The sequence below is a fragment of the Parasteatoda tepidariorum genome, chromosome 7, assembly GCF_982258835.1.
Source record: "Parasteatoda tepidariorum strain Cologne lab strain chromosome 7, Ptep-v5.0, whole genome shotgun sequence".
NCBI classification, from domain to species: domain Eukaryota; kingdom Metazoa; phylum Arthropoda; class Arachnida; order Araneae; family Theridiidae; genus Parasteatoda; species Parasteatoda tepidariorum.
In genome coordinates, this window is record NC_141761.1 from 40,800,111 (window position 1) to 40,821,688 (window position 21,578).

The 21,578-nt window shown below is 25.4% G+C and overlaps 1 protein-coding gene across 1 annotated transcript; it reads right to left on the reverse strand.

Annotated features, from left to right (window-relative positions):
- Positions 1-1,869: 1,869 nt before the first annotated feature.
- Positions 1,870-21,556, reverse strand: ArgRS (arginine--tRNA ligase-like protein). The gene is made up of 14 exons (XM_043045764.3): positions 21,417-21,556; positions 19,985-20,125; positions 19,705-19,890; positions 16,587-16,852; positions 15,134-15,317; positions 13,856-13,985; positions 13,210-13,314; positions 11,919-12,097; positions 9,105-9,211; positions 8,523-8,628; positions 7,558-7,671; positions 7,404-7,462; positions 4,870-5,111; positions 1,870-2,009 (listed from the first exon to the last, which is right to left on the reverse strand). The coding sequence occupies exons 1-14, from the start codon at positions 21,444-21,446 to the stop codon at positions 1,909-1,911; spliced, it is 1,950 nt and encodes a 649-aa protein (XP_042901698.2). The 5' UTR covers positions 21,447-21,556; the 3' UTR covers positions 1,870-1,908.
- Positions 21,557-21,578: the final 22 nt, after the last annotated feature.

Below are 21,578 nucleotides of genomic sequence, written 5' to 3' on the forward strand. Positions count from 1 at the left end.
TAAACTGTTCTCCCAGAATCTAGAAGGTTTTTCAGCAATAAAATATTTTTTGAATTATCATATTTAGTGTACACCTAGAAATCATAAGTGTGGTGAATAACTTGTATATTTTTATGGTAAATTTATATATCATTTTTCATACATATGTATGAAAAATAAGATACGAACCCACAAAATGGTACTAATATTTCATCAATGCATATAGAGGTGTCTGGTATAAGATCTTCTTTTTATTTTTTTCAGCTTAAGTGTCAAGTTTTGAAGTCTATCATTGCAACTACTTAAATCTTTGATATTGTTAAGATGACACATCTGCAATAGCTGTTCAATTCTATTTCTGTGCATGAAGGTTTTTACTTCGTTGGCATATGAAATATAAATATTTCAATAACATACCTGCCAACTTTTACGCATTTGACGTAAAATTTTATTTCTATATTTAAAGTGGTAGTAAAATGTATGCCTTCTAAATATTCCTTGCATTTAAAAACTTAATTTATAATCTTTTTGATCCACCACTATTTTTAAAAAAATTAAGCATATATATAAATATGTAACACTGCTGTTGAAGTCTGCATAAGCTTGTTCAAAATACAGCGTATTTTTCTGCCTATAGTTGCAAATTGTATTCCATTTGTCTACCACTGGCGAAAATCATTCCTGAAAGGATTAAAAGTTGGCAGGTATGCAATAAGCTTTTAAATGGTAATTGCATCCACACAGTGCCTAGAAATTTCTATTTTATCAGTAGGCAGACAAGTTTTTGCATGGCATTTAGGTTTAATTTTCTTATATAAAGTTTACTTGGTATACCGATTTGTCTGCTTCACCACATAAATTGTTTCATCAGAATTAAATACGGCTTCTTATCAATATATTGTTCAAAAAATTCTGGTTTGATATCAGTTTGGAACTACTGCGAATTCAAACTGTTTAAATTAAATTACCATCAACAGGTCCCTTATCTATATTTTCAGAAGCCGTTATTACCACTTTTTCGTTCATAGTTTAACTTGAATATTGTAAAATAATATCTAATATGTCGTCCACACATAAATTCAAATATGTTCTTTGCCCAGGACCTTGTTACATTCTTAAAAACTAACAACTCAATCTTTTCCCCATTGTCATGTTAAAAATTTGGGATGTTCTTTATTTGTTTTAGCGATACATGAAGCACAAAAGTTTCAGAAGTAAAGAATTTTAGTTTTTAAGATCTTGCTTCAATTATCACTAAAAAAATTTCAAATATATTATTTTTTCTAATTATGTGATCGTTACTTTTATGAAGAAAAGACCAAAGACTTTTGTAGACCATTGTTTTCAAGTGCTATGTTTAGATATTGTCTTTAGATTATTGCCTATCTTCATCATTAAAAAAATGTAAATAGTTTTTTAGGGTATCAGTGAAATCAAAATAGTAAAACTGCAATATTTTCCAGTTATGATTAACATTAAATGAACTTGAAAAATCATGTAATTATGTTTACTCATAATTTTGAATAGTAATAGGCATTTAATTCATCAAAGATAATTAAAAGATTTTTTTTAATTAATCTAAAGAAGGAGCTCTGAATACTAAACTCAAAATTTTAGAATTAAAAAAAAAGTTTTAAACTGAGTTTTATAAATAAGACTTGCTTCATTTTGTATTAGTAACACTTATTTGAATATTTAAGCAAGCGATAATCTGTGCAAAAATTCTATTTCAATAGGGATTTTTTAAGAAAACTTATTCTATTTTAGGGAATTTTCTAAAATGTACAAAAACCAGGAGAATTTTAAAACCAGTAGAAACTCGCAAAATCCAGTGGTCTATTGGAAAATCCAGTAGAGTTGGCAACTATGATAAAATACAAAAAAAGCATATAACTTTAAAAAATCATTTTATTTTAAATTAGACAACAATTACATCTTTTCTAAAGGTTTTAATCCTAAAATATGAAAACCAGTAGTCATTATACTAGCAGTAGCTTTACATAGTAACAGCCTGCTCATATTCACTTCTCCTAAAAGAAATAAAAACAAAAGGATCATTAAACAAAAATTTATCTAGGTTTACTAAAAATGATTTTTTCAAATGATACCACAAATATTTATGTACCATATACTACAATAATTCTTAAAACTGAACATTTATGGTTATCTAGAAAATATTTAAACAAAGTTTTAAACTTAGCATTTAAAAGAAACCAATTACTCGCTAAAAAGAACGAAAAAGAAAATTACAATTTATAACTTTACAGTTTGTGGAACATTTTTAACCCCAATGATGTTAAATAGTTTTAAAAAGGTTGTTTTTGCCCCCTTTTTTATGTATACCGAGAACGTAGGGGCCGAGACAAATAATTTGTTTTTTTAAATCAGATTGCTCCTTAAACCAGAGTTGGGTGAAATTGTTAAAAATAAAATCTATAGCATACAAAAATTAACTGGAAAATGCATAAAAAGCACTTTTTTTAAAAACTATTTTTATTTATACTGATTTTTTTTGTAATTAACTTAGGCACTTGTCAAAATACAAAACACATGGCACAAAACATATTCTTTTTTGTTAATGCATTAATTTGCTCATTCTAGAAATTTTTGAAATTTTTTCGGCAAACTCTATATCTTCAGATGTTTTGTTTCTTTCCCATCCCTTTTAAATTCTGCATTTTTCAAACATTTGGTCAAGAACATGTACAAAGACACATGAGCTGGTACAGAATTTATTCAATGGTTTGCATAGAAACATTTTCAGTCTATACAATTTAGTGATCATTATTTATATATAATTTTTCAACCAATTTGACATGAAATTTCCATGAATAGTTGAATACTTGTTCCTCACAACTTCAGCAAGTTTTCCAAGAAGTTTTGGAAAAGTTGCTTGTTAGATCCGGGTAGTGCTTAATAACAGGATTTATATAGCCTTTTAAAAATTAATCCACCACCCATTTAAAATTTCTTTGCTAAATCTGAGCTCGAAATAAACGAGTTTGATTATATTACATTCCATTTTTTAATAAGTACTTATTATCTTTTTTGCATGATTTTTCACTAACTAGTACTGGTTCAACTTTTCAATTGTTTATGCTTAAAGGGAAATGTTTTTTTATTAATGACAATTGAGCTTACAATTGACTTTCCTCTAGTTTATCTAATTTAAGTATTTCAATGTCTAAAATAATTTTTTGAAAATCGACACTTCTGGAATGATTCAAAATTTCTACCATTTTCCAGATTTTTCTGAAGAATGGATTACTATAAGAAATAAATTTTTTAAGCAATTAAATAACTATTAATCATTACAAAAGAATTTTTTTTTTAAATTCCAGTTATAAGAAAAACTGACAAGACACATTACACCATAACGCATAAACATGATCTGCAAATTTGATAGATTGTCCTGATATAATATTTTAAACTACTTTTAACATGAAATATCTTTTAAGGTGAACTCCAATTTCATTACTCTTGGAAAAATTTTACTTTTAATAACAATAGAAAATTTATTTCCCTTCTGATAGGTAAGAAAACTGATTATTCACAGTTTAATATTTATAAGAGTAACTTTTTTTGAATGCTTTGTTATAGTGTTGCTGCTATTTGTAACATTACAACAGTCAAATGAGAGAGTTATATGAATTGAATCTGTTGAGGGGGCATTACGGGAAACAACATAAGCCCTTTTGTAAACGATGAACAGTTTTCTTTCACCTCATGGTGCTGCCTCATATGAGTGAATAAAAAGAAGCATTATAGAGAAATGAATACCCATATTGATCCTTTGTTCAATATGGTTAGTTATTTCTCCAACAGTTTCAAAGGTTGTTCTAAGAAATTGATATTTGATAATTGCAAAGATGTGTGAAGACAAGTGAATACTTTGGTTTACTTTCCTCTGATGGATGCGTTGAAATCAATTAAAACTGTTTAATCTTTTGTAATGCAAAATGAAAATTCATATCATTTTTTGGATACTGTTGATAACTTAGAAGACTTTTGGAAAGCAGAGACGGATAAGAGACTAAAACAGTGAGCTATTAGTGATTATTTTATTAGTAAACCTCTTTAGTTTTTGCAATAAATCAGTTTACTCCTATTTTTTAGCTATTTTTCAGTGATTTTTATTTTTTTACAGTTTTTTTTTTACAAAATAAAGGGAGTAATTGAAGTAAACTTTTGGAATTTTATTTGAACTATAATATTTTTTCTTCCTTTATAACTTTATTCCATTTTTAAATATAATTGGTTGTATTTATTATTAGATGTATAGATGTTATTATTTTAATATAAAGTGCAGAATAAAAATATTTATTGAAATGAAATATATAACAGATATAGATAATATGAAATATATGTGCATTGTACAATTTTCACCAAAAAAATTTCTGAACTGATAATGTTAACTACTTTTATCATGAACAAATTTTCTGCCCCATTTGCGTTGATGTTAATGACTCTATGTGAATCAACATATCAAGTCTTGAAACTGTAGAGTGTGGGATTTAGAAGCTACTATTTCAAATTAATCTATGGCATAGCATGAATAAACATGCAAGGAAAGTTTGGTAGTAGTGTTAAAAATGCAACTGCTAGTTAAACAAAATAACTTTTAATCACATTGTACTTTAGCGTTTAAAAAGAGATAATTTAACCACATAAGTGAAAAGTAGTTGATTTATAAAAAAAATTTTTTTTTAGAGGTCCTAATGTAGTAAAGGGGAAAATAACAGATTTTAGAGGAAGAAAACAACTCTGAGTTCATTTTAAGTAAATTTAAAGCTTTCTGAACATTAAATAGCATTAACATACTTTCCGTTCTAAAATTGAATTAAAATATATTATTTTGAAAATACATTCAAAAAGTAAAAAATAAATTACCAGTTTCCTTTGCAATTACATAGCAATCTTTGTAAAATTCAGAGAACACCACAGACAGTTCATAGAGATATTCACATAATGAATGTAAAGATAAATCTTCAATCACATTGATAATTATTTCTGGAAATCTTGAAATCATTTTTGCAAGCTTCAATTCTTTGGCATGATCTAGAGAAATCTCTGTTGTTTTCAAAGCATTTTTTATAACTTCTTCACTAACATTAACATTTCTGGCTATCGATCTATAATAAAAAAAATAACTGTAAAAACAAAATATGGTTATGGAAGAAACAAAAAGCATGGTTAACTGATAGTTTTTTATTAATTTGATCACAATTGTACTCTTTGGCTCATAAACAGTTTTATAACTTTCTAAGTACTTGGGGTGGTTAACTTTTTTCAAAGAAAGACTACTAGAAAAAAATTTGAGCTATCAAGGAATGAAATAAAGTATAATTTGTTGATCTCAATTTAGTTGTTTGATGTTGTTAAAAGAAAAATATTTATTTTTATTAAAATATTTATATTAAAAAAAAAAAGAAAAAAAGACATGAGTTCGAAATTCTTAGAAAATTTCTTCTCAAGATTTTTCTTACACTTTGCAGTGCTTAATTTTTTATTTTTTTGTACATAGCAAATGAAAATAAAAGACTAATTAAGAGAGAAAAAAGAAATTTTTCTCTAATAATTTTTTCCATCAACACATGAAACAATATATAAATTGAAAAATGATTACAAACTCCTTCCTTTATGCATAAAAAAAAAGTTTTTAAAATTGTGAAGCAATAGCTGAAAAAAAGATTGATGACAATATCAGGTGTATGTGTGATAAAAACATATGAATAAGTTAGATCAGAAAGGGATTAATTAAATGTACATTTCGAGATTCACATGCTGTAATAAAAAACATTGAAAATTTAAAAAATATGCAAAAATCAACAGGATAACTGTGGAAAAATGTATTGAAAAGCAATAGAATCAACGGGTCAAACAGTGAACACTCAGGTTCGTGAATTGAATTTCTCTTATCATAATATTATCGGAATTTTGAAAAATTATATGATGACTGTCAAAAAAACTAATCGAAACACAGCATTGATTTCGAGCAAATCAAGTGCAAGGTGCATAGCCAAGTTTTTCAACAAAAAACAAGCATCTTTTTAAGCACTCAAAAAATATTTTTAACCACTATATACATTAACAAAATAATTTTCAAAGACTTTACATGATCATGATAAAATAATTAGTTTCTGACAAAGAACTCTTTTTCTTGATTATATTAGCCACCATAAAATAATTTATACATAATTTTAAACATATTCAATATTGAGTGGCTCATGCTATTTTTTTAAAAAATGATTATTTATGTAAAATTTTTTAATTTAAAATTATAATAAATTTAAAATTATAATTAATTTAACTATTATATTGAGTGTATTTTCTAAGACTTAAATAATCTATTTAAAGCATAGTTAACAAACGTTAACAGGATTAACATTATTGATTATACTGAATTTATAAAGATATGTAAAGAATTAAGCAAATTAAGAAAACTTTAATAAATTTATATTGCAAATCTAAATTAGTGAATGGCCCCTAAGAAATTTTTGATAAAATTTGTTACCTAGTATTTCTTTAATGAAATTATTAAAAAATTTAAATAATTTTGAAACGTAAATATAATGAGTATTGAAACTAAACATTTTTGTCAGAAGTAAATTATTATATGGACCCTGAACTCGTAACATTTAACAAATCATTAACAATCAAACATGAATAAAATTTCAGTTGTTTTTAAATCAAATAATTAAGAGATGAATTAAAGATTTTTGGAATGAGAAATCTGAATGACAGGAGATTTTTTGCTGTATTTTAAAATAGTGAAAGTCCCTCATTTCACGCTTTCTCAAAATCTTGCCTCTAAATAATATTGAGTATTTTTTTTAATAAAAGAAATTAAAACTGAAAATTTTAAACGTAATAAAGGTACAATAAAAGTAAATTTTTTTTAAATGTAATTAGTAGATGGTCTCTTAGGTAAATACATCAATTAATTATTATCTTTACTAAATTAAATGAATAAAAGGAAGAAGGAAATTTTGTGATTAACGACTGCACTAAGGATTCACAAGAAAATACATATTTAGTAAATGATCCCCAAGTCCAGCTCAAGGATTATGATACTGATCTATAAACAGAACAGCAGGAGATGGCAATGACAATGGCACCTCAATGATAAATTTAAAAAGAGAATCAAGATCAATATGGATCAAGGGGCATGCAGGTCGCGCGCCTCCCTTCTAAAAACGAGTAGGGTAAACACTGTAGCTTAAATTATATTTTATAACAAACAACGAATTTCACAACAAGAAATAAAAAAATTGTTAACATACAATTTAAAAATATTATTAAATTTATGATTAAAATCTTCTTAAGTTGATTTAGCACAAATAAATCCAAAAATTTTGAACAATGCTAAATAGCATATTTCGGACAAGAGTTTCAAATTTATTAGAAGAAAGAAAAATACATACTTAATTCTAACAAGAGAATACAATAAGTAAACAGCAGAATTTCCTCGATCATCAAGCATCTGGAAATGAGGGGTGATAAAAATAAAGCAATATTAAAAGATAAATATTAAATCCCAAATAAGAGTGAAAAATTTCAAAGCAAAAAGAAGCTCACTCTTTCAAAAGAAAACACGTAATCATGTATACGATTGTGACTTAAATCAGCATATTTTATACAGCCATATGCTACAGCTTCTTGAGCAGCCTTGAGTTCTTCAGGAGTCAGAACCTGAAAAAGTGAGGCACAAATGATTAATTTTTTTTGTTCCCAATGCAAAAATAGATGCACCATACACTAACGGTATTTAGAAAACATTATCATCTTAGGTCAAGAATTTATAGTAGAATGAAGCATGTCTTAAAACGAGACTTATTACACGAAATAAACTAATAATCAGTAGGATAAAACATGAATGAAAATAAACAGATGCATAACTAGCAAATACATTTTAAAATAATTATTGTAATGTAATTTTTTTATGAATACTTACTCACGTTAAAGAGCTTTAAAAAAAATTATGATTATGTTAATATTAACAGCTCTGTTAGTATCTTTTTCTTACAAAATAGAATCTGGTGTTTTCCTGAAATCTTAAAGAGTGTTTAATATTTTATAACTACAAATGTGATAAGCTAAAAATTGAACAATCAACTCAATACAGAAGATGTACTAACAACATTAGATTATAGTAATATTATGCAACAAATCCCCACGTTTCTGAGACTAAAATTAAGAGTTCCACTCAAATAGCATGTTTAATAAGATAATGTATGTTTTTATGCTTGTAGCAAATTTAGTATATTCAAGACACTCCCTAAATTATTGAGATTACTCAGTAGCAGGTGAAAATTTAGGTATTAAATCAAAGTTACTCATGGTGATTAATTTCCTCCCTTCTTCTCAGTCTATGATACAATTGAAACTAAACTCACTTAGAGCATCTTAATGATAAGAAAAGTTTATCAAACAAGGAATACTTTCAGAGAATATCAGCAGCACAATCAATATGCATATTTAATAGTATATTATAAAAACATTTTTCACAAAATTATGATTTTATTATTTAGTCATCAACTCACCTCATCTCTTTCCTTCTCTTTTAACTTTTGCAAACTCTTTTGTAATCCTTCTTCTAAGAGATCAGCGAGTTTCACAGTATCGCCAGATCGAGTTTTGAATTTCTTTCTAAAATAAAATTATATAAAAGACTACACACATGAATTCTATAAACCTAATTTTAATTTATTTTCATGATGTATGCTGTCATTCAGTCAATCTAAGTTTACCTACATTAATGTTTCTACTAATATTATAATGTATGTTTAAAATATAAAATAACTATATGATTCTATATATATACAAAAAGTTGAAATGCGTGACGAAAATTTCCAAAATAATGTGAGAAATAATAAGGTTTTCACTATTAAATGATATAGTATTTAAAAATTAAAAAGTAAATTGAGCAATTTAAAATTAATCAGACGATTTGTATTGTGTTGTTTAAAAATTACTAAAATATTTATTTTTATAAGATTCCTCAAAACTGTAGAAATAAATTAATAATAATGTACTACTAAAATAGTGACAAAACATGAACTATTATACACAAAATCATTAAATTTAGATATATTTTATGCCAGCACAATATATTTCATACTTACTTATCTTCTCCTAACACAAGCCCAAAAGCTGCATGATCAGTTCTAACTTGTGGTGGGCAGAATTTTAATTGCCTGGCAGCCTTATAAATTGATTCCAAATGCAAAGACTGCAAAAATAGTTTAAACCTCAAACTTCAACAAGAATAAAGAAACATAAATGAAAATAAAAAAGTCAAGTATACAGTAAAGAAAAAACGCTTCTTTTGCCTGAATTAAGCAACAAGAAAGCTTCACACACATATAATATATATATCAGATTTACCAAATAAAGATTTTGGCCTAATTCGAAAAATCAAAGTAGCTACTCACTTACTATTTGGTTTCGTGAATGCTAATTATTCAGTATTTGGCCAAACATTTATTATTAAAATAGTTTAAATGTAAAAAAATATGTTATACATTTTTAATAGAACTCAATTTAAAATAATCTTTATCTTGAGTTGAAATATTTAGATGTATGCAAAACTATGAGCTAAGGAATTATAAGAGTTGAGAGGAAATGTTTGACATAAATTATTTTCATTTTAAAATTTGAATTAATTTTAAGAATTAAGGCAAATATGTAAATATTTTAAAACTGCATTTCTTATTATTAAATTTAATGAAATAACACCTTGTGTGTGAGAAACAAATTTTGAAGTTACCTTCAAAATAATATAATTCATTTAATAAATATTTATTAGTGAATTGAAATGAAATTGACTGTTAGTCAGATATTTTCAAAATACTGATTAATCTTTTTTTTTCTTCCCTCCTTTGTTCAAAATCTGAAGTCCTTTTCTTAAATGATGGTGTTTTGAAAATTAAAAATAAGCAGTGATTCTTCCCCACTTAGAACAATATTTCAAAAAGGAGATTACTGATAATTTTTTTCTAGTTAATCTTTTTCATTCATTTACTTAAAATACCCATACAAAATATTAAATTACTGATAATTCAGAAATTTTTGATCAATTCATTAAAATTTTTTTTTAATTTTCAAAAATGAACCAATTATTATTTATTATTTAACATTATTATTTAAAAAAGATAACTATTTGGCAGATTGAATACTTCAAGACTCAGCCTACCAATTATTCTACAAGAGGGCCAGATTGCAGAATTATAACCAAATATTTGAAACATCTCTATTATATGAAACATACTAATATGTAATTGAAAAAAATTCATAAAACAATATATTTTTGAAAAACATAAAAATAAGAAACAGGATATTTAGTAGAGTTGAAATATTACATTTTTCAACAAAAGCATGGTTTCAGCAAACTTCATGGATTTAAGTTATTATAAAGTAAGAATATATTATAAAAAAGTAAGAATATATGTTGTCAATAGTTCAAACTAGTAAAAAAAAATCTAACATTTTCCTTAACTATACACTTGTTTAGTTTGAAAATACAAAATAGAAATTAATCACCAAATTTGAAAAAAAAAATGAAAAAATTGTCTATATGTTTAAAAATGTTTTTTCTTCTTCTTTATTTTATTCTTTAATTTAAAATAATATAATAAAATACCAAAAAATTAATAACACACTGTAACTGCCAAAAAGATGACAGTTTGATTTGACTTGATTAAATTTTTATGTTGGGATTATAACATTTTGAAGTCGTTCTAAACTACACTGGCGCTCACAAGATTGTTGCTGAACCAGGGATGTGGAGTTAGAAAAATTTGCTCAACTCTGACTCCATTAATAAAAAGTTAGGTCCTACAGATTAAAAGAGGTCTTAAGAAAATTATTTAGACACACATATATATATATATATATATATATATATATATATATATATATATATATATATATATATATATATATAATTATGTAAACAAAAGTTTAAATAGAATGAATATTATAACAATTGATATAATTATTACTTATCACAAACTTAATTATTTACATTTGAATGTTTTTGAGCCTGTACTTAACTGAACAATTAAAAAAAGAAAATTATTAAAAATATCGAAAAATCAAGATCAATAAATGAATTAATAATAAGCTATATTTTAATTTACATTGTTATTTATAATCAATTGATATACAAATGAATTCAAAGTATCATTTGTAATAGTTTTGTGGTTCATGAATATATACAAAAAAATTTTTATAACACACTTATAAATGAGTGTTATAATTGTTTTGTACAGTTTAAAAATTTTTGCACATATATATCTTTAAAAAAATTATTTCTTCAACTGTTACAATATAAAATATAATTTTTAATAAAATGCCTTTTAATTTAATTGCACATGAAAAATCACTAAAATAGAAATGTTTAATTTAAAATTAACAATCACTTAATAATAATACTTTCCTGGGATTTGGAGGAAATTTTAATTTGAGACCTACAGATCTGAAAAAAAATTCAGATTCTGAGTAGAACAACTCTGGTTAGAAGAATATGAATTTAAGGTAAAAACAGTCTTCATGATGTTGGTTCTACAAACTTAATAAATATTTTTTATTGGTACATCAAAAAATTAAATCATAATTAATGATAAAGATACATTAAAGTAATAAATTTTAAAGCAAGGAAAGGAATAAAAAAAATATATATACAAAGTAGAACAAATAAATTTAGTCCCTGGATTATTATATTAATAAATTCAATATAAAATATTCTCAAGATTTCTTTAAGTAAATTTATTAATTAAATCATGCTAAGGTAAAATAAATCACTCGTAGTGAGATATATGAACATTTATGTTTCGCCAATTTAAAATATCTGTAACTGATAATTTAGTTCTTCTGTTTTCCTAAACTTTGAATCTCTAGGGCAAGAAATGATAAAATAAAAGTCTTTATTCACACACCTGACCGGCATCAACTACATATATAAGCCATTCACCCTTTTCTTCCTCAATTCTTTGTCGTATAGCAGCTAAATCAGAAGTGTCATAGGTGTAACCACCATCTGACTTAACTACAGTAAGGGGAACATTAAATCCTTCAACAAAAAAAACTTTTCTTCCATCTTCTTCTATTAGAACTCCTATGAGAAAAAATAAGCTTTAATTAAGAAAAAGAAAAGGAATGTTCGGATAACTTAAAGAATATGTGATAATTCAATTAAAACTCAAAACTGTAACTGATAATTTAGTTCTTCTAAACTTTGAATCTCTAGTGCAAGAATGATAAAATAAAATTGTTCTTTAGAATTTGAAGTATCAGCCGAACTACAGAGACTAATACACAGTTATGTAAAATGCATCTAAAAAATTGGCACATTCCAAAAATATGCTTTTTAAACACATTTCATGAAAATTTTTAAAAATTATTAGATTTTCATTTTGGCCTTTTGTAAGTTAATGTAAATGCTTTTTGCAATTTTGCATGAGATTATTTTTCAATAACTCAATTTGTGAATCCTTTAATAAATTTAAAATTAGATTTTTTTTTCATACACAAAAATACTAAAAAATAACTTTTTAAAGTTAAGAAATTAAAAAATAGAGATATCACGAAACTCTCATGTTATTGCAAAAAGTAACTAATTTTTTTCTTTTGAAAGTAAAATCAGATTAAAAGTTTCTAGGATCTCAAAGAGGCAAAATGTAATATGATAAGAAATGTGCCGATTTATACGAAATTGATTATTAGAGCAGAAGTGAAAATTTTTAATGAACTTTCTTTAAATTTAATTTTTTATAAAAGAAAAATATAATAAAATCCATTTTGCTGTATTCAAGTTTTTTCCCTTGTTTAATAATTCTTTCAACCAATTAAAAAATCAGCCCAAAGAAGATGTTTAATCCGAGTTTATGTAAAATTTTTAAAGTTTTTATTAGTGTAATTTCTTCATCCATCATAAGGAGAGCACAGCAAGATATAAAAATAAGCAATATAATAGATTTTAAATCAATTTTGAGCTACAAGCAACTTAATCATAAAAAAAATATTTGGTGTACTTCCTTTACATTGGTTAACTACAAAATTTCAACTAAAGCAAAAAAAAAACCTTATTAGTTATGAAACAATTATAGTTCAATTATTATACAACTGATTTTCAAACATATTACGATATGACTTTCTTGGCTTACATTAGATTATAATAATGTAAAAAAATGTATGATATAAGAATATTTTTCAAAATAAATTGACAACCTCGCTTTTCCAATTCTTTCACAAGAGTTTTCATTCGCTCTTGATAAAAAGATTCTCCTCTCTCAATTAAGCTTATGTCTAAACATTCATAGATTTTGCCAATTTCTGAAATAAATAAAAACAGTTAAACAATAAGAATTTAATAATAAAAAGTAAAATACATTTAAAAAAAAAAAAATTTCTAATTAATTTTTTTTAGAATCTATTTAATAAAATTATTCGGTTATACATTGGTTATATTTCTAAAAATGACGGTTATTAATACTTTTGATTAATACTTTTTTGAACCAAACATGTTGATTTGGTAATATTAAGATTGTCATTGGCATTTTACAGGCAGTAGTACCATATAACTGCCTCCTCACAAAAATGAACGTTTTTGAGCAAAATATGAGGGATTTTACAGTAAGTATATTACAAAAATAAAGATCATATCTCTTAAAATAAAATTATGTCAATCATTCCTTGGAAGAAAAAAAATAAGTGAAATAAATCCCTGAAAAATTCTGAACTACAACAAGAGATTCATAATCAACTCTTTTTGCAATAAATAACTTAAAATTGAGATGAAAAATGTTCAAAGAAAATTTTAAAACAAAGCAATTATCAATAATATTTCTTTAACAATCGTGCGATTCAAAATCACCTTTTCGTGAAACATCACATATTTGATTCCAGGCTTTCATCATGTTTGGTTCATAATTTTGTAACTGTACAACACATGAGTATGCCTTCTTTTTAAACTCTTCATCACTGTCAAATCTTTTTTTAGATTCCTATAAAAATCAAAATATTACAAATTTAGTACAAAACTTAGATTTAATGCAATCTATTACTCCAGTTTACATTATCAATATTATTTATGATTACTTATGGAATAATAAAATTATTTAGAAGTATTTCAAAATTGATAAATTTTGACTATCTATTTCCAAATGTCCTGCAATTGATTATTCAATTACATGAATATTTTACTTATTCTGCAACCAAGCAAACATCTATAGGTTATTAAAAGTTGTTAGTACTTTTCATTCTTTTAATAAATAAAGATTTAAAAAAATACTAGAAAATTCAATAATTTTAAAATAATAATTTCAGGGCTCCCAACATAGTTAAAGGGGAAAAGAGCACCATCTGTTGTCAAAAGGAGTACTTAGGAGAACTATTTAGGCTTAATAAAAGAATTTAGGAGGACCATTTAGGTAATTTAGGAGGACCATTTAGGTTTTAAAAAATTTAGAAGGACCATTTATCATTAGAACAATTCAGATTCACATACCTCAATAAATTATTTAGTTAGTTTTCTTTCAGAGAATAATAAAAAAGCAGTCAAACAGAATTCATTCAGATACAGGATGGTACAAACATGAGAGAAATTTCACATTAAGTTTCTAACTTAATAAAGTTTGAAATTTTACAAAATTACAAAGATTCACTGAAGAAAAAATTTAGTGAATCTAATTCCAGTTTAAGTTATCAAAGCTGATCTAATATTTTCCACATTTAAGAATTGCAACAGAAAATGACTAATAATAAATATTAAAAAAAAAGTAAATTATTTGTAATGGAAAATAGTTACTCAGTATAAAGGATAATAAATTTTTGAACTATTTTTATTTTGTTTAAAAAAAAATGTTTTCGTCAGTTTATTTTTATTTATATAATAACAATGACAATTTACTTAAAAAATAAAAAGAACACTGGCTACAAAATGTTTCTACACTTTGAAGATACAATTCAATATTTGTAATTTCATTAATTTGTGAGGGAAAAAATGCATTGTCAAAACAATTATCAAAAGTAAATTAGAAGAATATAATTTAATGATGATGACTATAAGATAATTTAAGAATATAAGTATCACTCCATGAAAATTTACAAGCTCTCTCAATATGTAAAAACACATAATAAAAATTTATTTCACCTTATAAAACTCTTGGAGGTTTTGAATAGAGGGAGATTTTTCCAGATAATCGGGAAACTTATCTTGCAAGTGAGCAATTAGCATGCCAAACTGAGTGCCCCAATCTCCTATGTGATTGATTCTCAGCACATCATTCCCGCAAAATTCTAAAAGTCGGCAAATACTTTCTCCAATAATGGTGGATCTAATGCAAAAATTTAAAACAAAATGACTCCTCAAAAAATTAAAGTAATTTAAATATTTTCTTAGAAATTAATATAAATTCTAAAAAATCTACAAAAAAAAACAGATATTAACACAAAAGAAACTAACTAAAAGATCAACATGAAACTGAGATTAGCAATGATATACAAACTTTATACTTGGAGAACTGTTTTCATTTGCAAAATAAAACTGATAAGAGATAAAGAGTATGATATTTCAAACATTCCCTAGGACAGTTATACAATTTTTATTCTGAAATTCATGTTTAAAAACGATTTATCTAAGTAATTAAGTTTTATATTCTACTTAGCAAGCTGAAAAAAATAAATATTTACTTTAAAAAAAAATTCAAACACTTTCCTAATTCAAGAGAATTAACACTACAGCGAAGATATTGTAATAAATATAAAGAGAAAAGCATATTTAGAAAATTATTACTAACAAATTTTATAAGTTTAACAATGCTATTAAAATTTACTATTTGAGTTACTACAACACATTTTTAAATACTTTTTAAAATCCTGATAATTAGTAGAATAATATTACGACATCTCAATTGCGCATTTGAGTAATGAATTTTTGATGCACGCTATTACATAATTTATTCATATGGTTTTTTGCTTTTATTAGTTAATGGTGCAGATTTTCACTAAGTTAAAATACAGATAGATTTGATAAAACAATATTTCAACACATGAATGTCAAAATGTTTATTAGAATAACTAATTTTATACCTAACATTCAACCCAACACAATTTATTGTAAGTTTGAGAGATTTCAACAACTTCATAGTAAATCCAAGAATTGTTTGACAAATAAATAATATAACTTTCATACATTTTTTTACCAACCTATTTAACATATGATTTGATGCACTAAAACCAAAAATTTGGGAAAACTGCTAAAATATTTTCTCATTATACATATATAGTAACAAATAAATAATTATCATTATCTTCAAGGAAGGTGAAAAATATTTTATAGAGACAAATCTCTCTTTGAATCTTTTTTAAATACAAAACATATTTATAATATAAATATTGTCACATGTATCAACAAATATACGTATATAATATCATATATATTGTCACACATAATAAATTGTAAGCATTGAGCCCCTAGGTAAATTTGTACCAAAATTTCATTGCAACACTCTATTTTCTCATTGAACAATGTGATTAAAACCAGTTTTTTGGTGTAGGAAAGTCTGCAATTTAAAAAAGCTCTGAGGGCTAAACACATTTATTACCTTAAGTGTCCAACATGCATTTCTTTCGCAACATTTGGAGATGAAAAATCTACAACAATTTTTTGTTTTTTCATTGGAGGTGGTTTCACTCCTTCAGTAAGGAGATAACTTATGCGTTGACTATAAAGACTAGATTTTACTTTCACATTGATAAAGCCTGGTTTAGCTATGTCTACTGATTCAGCAACTGAATTAGGCCCTATGTTTTCAACTATTTTAGCAGCTACTTCCATTGGAGGCAATTTAGCACCCTTTTGTCGCAAAATCTAAAATAAAAAAATTTATAATAAATTTTAAAATAATTTTATGCAATAGCTTAAAAACAATACAATAATATCAAAATATTTAAAACTCATATGTGCATTGAACCAGGTTTTTGCAGACATTTGACATATGGGCATATATGGCAGTACTTTTACTTTCGTTACTTGTACCGCCGGTACAAGTAAAAAGTACGTACTTTTACTTGTACTTCGTTACTTTTTAAATTTAGTACTTTTACTTGTACTTTCGTTACTTTTTTAGGGAAAAAGTACAAGTATTTGTAACGGAAATATCGAACGAAATCGTTACTTTTTTTCTAAAACTCAGTAAGCTTTCCAAAAAAAAAAAATATTAAATTGAAAAAAAATGCTTAGGTTTTTTTTTTAATGTGCAATATACATGCATTCACAGCTAACTTCGTGTTTAAATACCTTCTGTTTCAACTTATACTGCACATTCAATTATTTTTTACTAGCTCAAAGATCACAGAGCTATCTGAAACCCCGTGTTTGCTTTGTTTATGTTTGTGTTTTTAAAACGCTTTCCTGAAGAGTAAAACAATCTTAAATCAATGGTAATTTAAATAAATGAAAATAATAAACTAAAAATTAAAATCAATAGATAAAATTTCTTTTTCGTGCAAATCCATAAAAAGTTTGAAATTAAAACTATATTTGATTTTAAAATTATATTATGCGATTATATTATAAAATTATATTATAATATTCTTTCGAATTTAAAAATAAATTTAAATCCATAACTTTCAAAATTAAAAATAATTAAATTTAAATAAATTACAACAATTTGGCAAGAACTTTAAAGAGCATGAGAATATTATTCAATAAAATTTTAGGTTACTTTGAATTTTCGATTTCCTGGAAATGTACTTTTAAATCGTTACTTTTTTTGCTTAGTACTTGTACTTTTACTTGTACTTTTTACTCGTTACTTTTTAAAATAAGAACTTTTTACTTTTTACTCGTTACTTTTTTTAAAAATACTTGTACTTTTACTCGTTACTTTTTAAAAGTAACGTTGCCATATATGCATATGGGTGATAGTTTTCTACAGTTTTCATCATGGATAAAAATTAAGATACCTTCTATCAAAAACATCATGTGTTCCACATTGCCCATAATGTTTTTGTAATAATTACATTTAAGCAATAAAAGTTTTTTTCATCCTGCTAGATATTATGTTGCCAAAAAATTTTTTTTATAAAAATATTTAAAGAAAAAAAAATTTTCTTGCTTATTAGTCAAATTAATTTGACTTATAATAATTATTAACAGCTCATACATTAAGGTGTACACATTAGATTGGATTTAATCAAGTTTTAAACAGTTTTATTCTAACGTTTTCCTTTTCTTTTTAAATTTGTAAATTATAATAAAGATTCAAAACAAACCTGAACAATACAAGTAAATTTATGATACATACAGGGCATGACAAAAAAGAAAGAAAAAATTTTAGTATTTTTCCAGCTCAAAACTTGTTTCATATTAATTTTCTTTCTCATGGTAATGCACAAATTTCCGTAATACAGGTAAAATATTACTGAATCATTAACTCAACTATTCAGAAAATGATTTGAAACAATTTATGAAGCAAGGGTAAATAAGAATCTGTTCATACTAAAATATCAATCAATAGTAATAATAGCATACCTATATCTTATCTACATTTTAATTTTCACCACTATTACACAAATGCAGAGAAACCTCAGTTAAGTGGACACTCTTGGGACTGAAAAAAATTCTCAGTTTAAGAGAATTGTCCTCTAACAGGAAGGGTACCCTAATAACGAAGTTTAACACAGTAAATTGCTTTTATAATATTTTCAATGATATAGAAATAATTAAATAATCTACAATAACTACCTACAAGAATATTTATTTAAACTTAAAAAAACTATTTTTATTCTATACAAAAAGAACGTATGAAAAAGTTTGATATAAATATAGAATTATAGATGCAGCTACCGATAAATGAGAATCATTTTCCTATTAACACATTCGGTATCAATTATTAGGTTTACACTCCCTTACACCTATCCATCACTTGACGGGAAACATAGTTAATAGCTCCGTAAAAGTAAACATCCCAGGATACACAGAAAACAAGAGAAATCAATGCTTACTTCTAAGGTACGAGGACCTATGGGGTTGATAAATACACTATTAATCATCTATCAAGTGTCTGAATAAATGTTTCATTTATATGAATGCTTCAAATATCAATTTCTGTTCTTTTTTTTTTATCCCAGCTGGATTAAATACAGTCTTCAAATTTATAAGACAATGAAAGAAATTTTCAGCGGGGAAGAAACATTGAAAGCATTTAAAAGGTCATTTCAGCTAATGGGGTATTATAACCTGTGTCGTCCAGATAAAAAGGTGATGCTGTCTGGATTAACCTTTCTTAACAAAGATAAGGCAAGGTGATATGAGAAGGATTGATTCTTCAGTAGTGAAATAGCTTAACAATATTTTTAGTTATGGATAAGGCAAAAAAACTTACATGGTTTAAAAATGGCTAAATGTTGCATATATTTCTTGCAATTTAAAGCAGTTTTTTTTTCTATGTTGCAAAAATAATGTCCAGTTTGAAGAGATAAAAAAATAACACTTCAGGGCAAAAATGACACTCTGCAGCCGGTTACGAGAGTGTCCACTTTGCGGAGAAAGTACATAATGGTTTATTCATAGAATATTCATGGGGTCCATATTGAGGGGGATCCGTTTCACAGGAGTGCCCATTACAGGAGGTTTCCCTGTACTCACACAATTACATGAATAATATGATGAACGTTTTAATAAGAGAGATAGAGAAATAAAATATAGCACTAACTTACTTGTGCTACATTCATAGCACTGTTGCACTGATAATCACCAAATTTTTCTGAAGTGGAACGAGTCACAACAGCATCAAAATCTTCAAGTTCGGGGAAACTTTTGTGAATTGCTGCACTGAACATATCTGCTAAATATTTTAAAATTGATCCTTTCAAAGCAACACTTTCCATCAATTCATCAGCTCTCTATAAAAAAATAATAATAAATTAAATTATTATGCTACAAAATATTAATTACCATAATTAATAGGTACATTGATTGTTAAAGTAGGAGACTCACTCTCTTCAAAATATTGATACGATATTCAAGTTTCTCGTTTTCAGATGCAATGGCTTTAATTTCATCTGAAACTCCTAGCTCTTGATTATTAGAACTTGTAATGCTGTCAACTTCTTTAGCGAGATTCTTGTACACTGATTCCTATAAAACCATTCAATACTTAAATATAACATGGTATAGTAAAAGAAAAATCTTAAAACTACTATAAGTAGTAAGGAAAAATTCCACTAATTTTTTGAAGAATATTCTCATCAAGGAGAATATTCTCCAAACTTATGTCTAAAATTAATAGTATACCTATTATAATACATATTAATAATTATGAATATGATTAATTTTCACAACTATTGATCATTTCGTATTAAAGTTTGTAACTTATTTAATTTAAAATAAAATAAAAAAAATAATAATTAAATGAATGTGAAGCATATTTTGAAAATTGTTCTCAAAACATAAAAATAATTATTACGCATGATATCTCAAAAATATATATCAAAACTAAGCATAAATATAAATAATTACTAAATTTTCAAAAAAATTATTACAATTTATTTGATAAAATGGTTATAATTTTGAGAAGCATTTGTTGCAAAAGAGCATTTGTTGATTAAAATAAAATTTGTTAGAATCACAGTTCACAGAAAATTCTTGAAATGCTACCAATTAACATACATGATTTTTGTTTTACTTTTAAGAATGATTAAAAAAAGTGCTTAAGAACTCCAAATTTTGAATAGTAGCAAAGAAACTAAAAAAAAAAAAAAAGGTTTGCATATAAAAGCTCTTTTAGACCCATGGGTGATCGTAGCTGGCACAAACAGGAATTGATAGGGTAGGATTTGTAAAACTGCTCTTGAAAAGCAATAAAATTTCTTAGAAAAATACAGTATAAATATTTTTTTTCGATAAGAGACAATTTTTTTACCAAATTATGAAATTTGATGCTAATTTCTTTAAAGTTATTTCAATAAAGAAACAGGCATAAAAAATCACAGAGAACTTGATATAACATTGCTAACATTTTCTAGAAATTAAGTATTATCATATCAATGATTGCCATGGCACAGAAACTTTCAATAAAAAACTGAACATACGATAGTCATTCATCCCAAATTTAATCGTCGTGTTGGCGGTGAAAACAAGACAAATAGAAAAAAGTGGACAAGTAAAACTAATGAGTTTTTTTGCATTTTTATTCATAAAATCTAAATAATTTACAAATCATAAAGGGGGAATTATCATAAAAACATTACATTTGATGATAGAGCAAAAAAAGAAGACAGTAAATAATGAAAAAAAATAATATTACAGTTAGTTACATTAATATTAACAAATTTGCAAATCATAAATAAAAGATATTGAACCACTTAGTCTTATTTAAGTTTATAAAACAAAAAATAAGAAGCGGCATTTAAAACACTTCGTAACTAACCAGACGATTAACACTCATGATATCATCCATCCTTCGTTTCAAAAAACAGAAAAATCCCCAAAAGCAATCTCACACTAATAATGAAAAATAAAAACAGACAGATTACAAAATCGTCAAAACGTGTTGTATTTTAGATCCGGATGTCAAGTAGATTGTTTTCCG

Excerpts from the sequence above, each read along its gene's own strand:
- ArgRS (XM_043045764.3), bottom strand. The coding sequence starts at position 21,446 with ATGGATGATATCATGAGTGTTAATCGTCTG. Across the intron at positions 16,853-19,704 it reads GTGCTATGAATGTAGCACAA|ATTTTGCGACAAAAGGGTGC; the intron begins GTAAGTTAGTGC and ends TTTTTATTTTAG. Across the intron at positions 7,672-8,522 it reads AAGAGAAGGAAAGAGATGAG|GTTCTGACTCCTGAAGAACT; the intron begins GTGAGTTGATGA and ends TCACTTTTTCAG.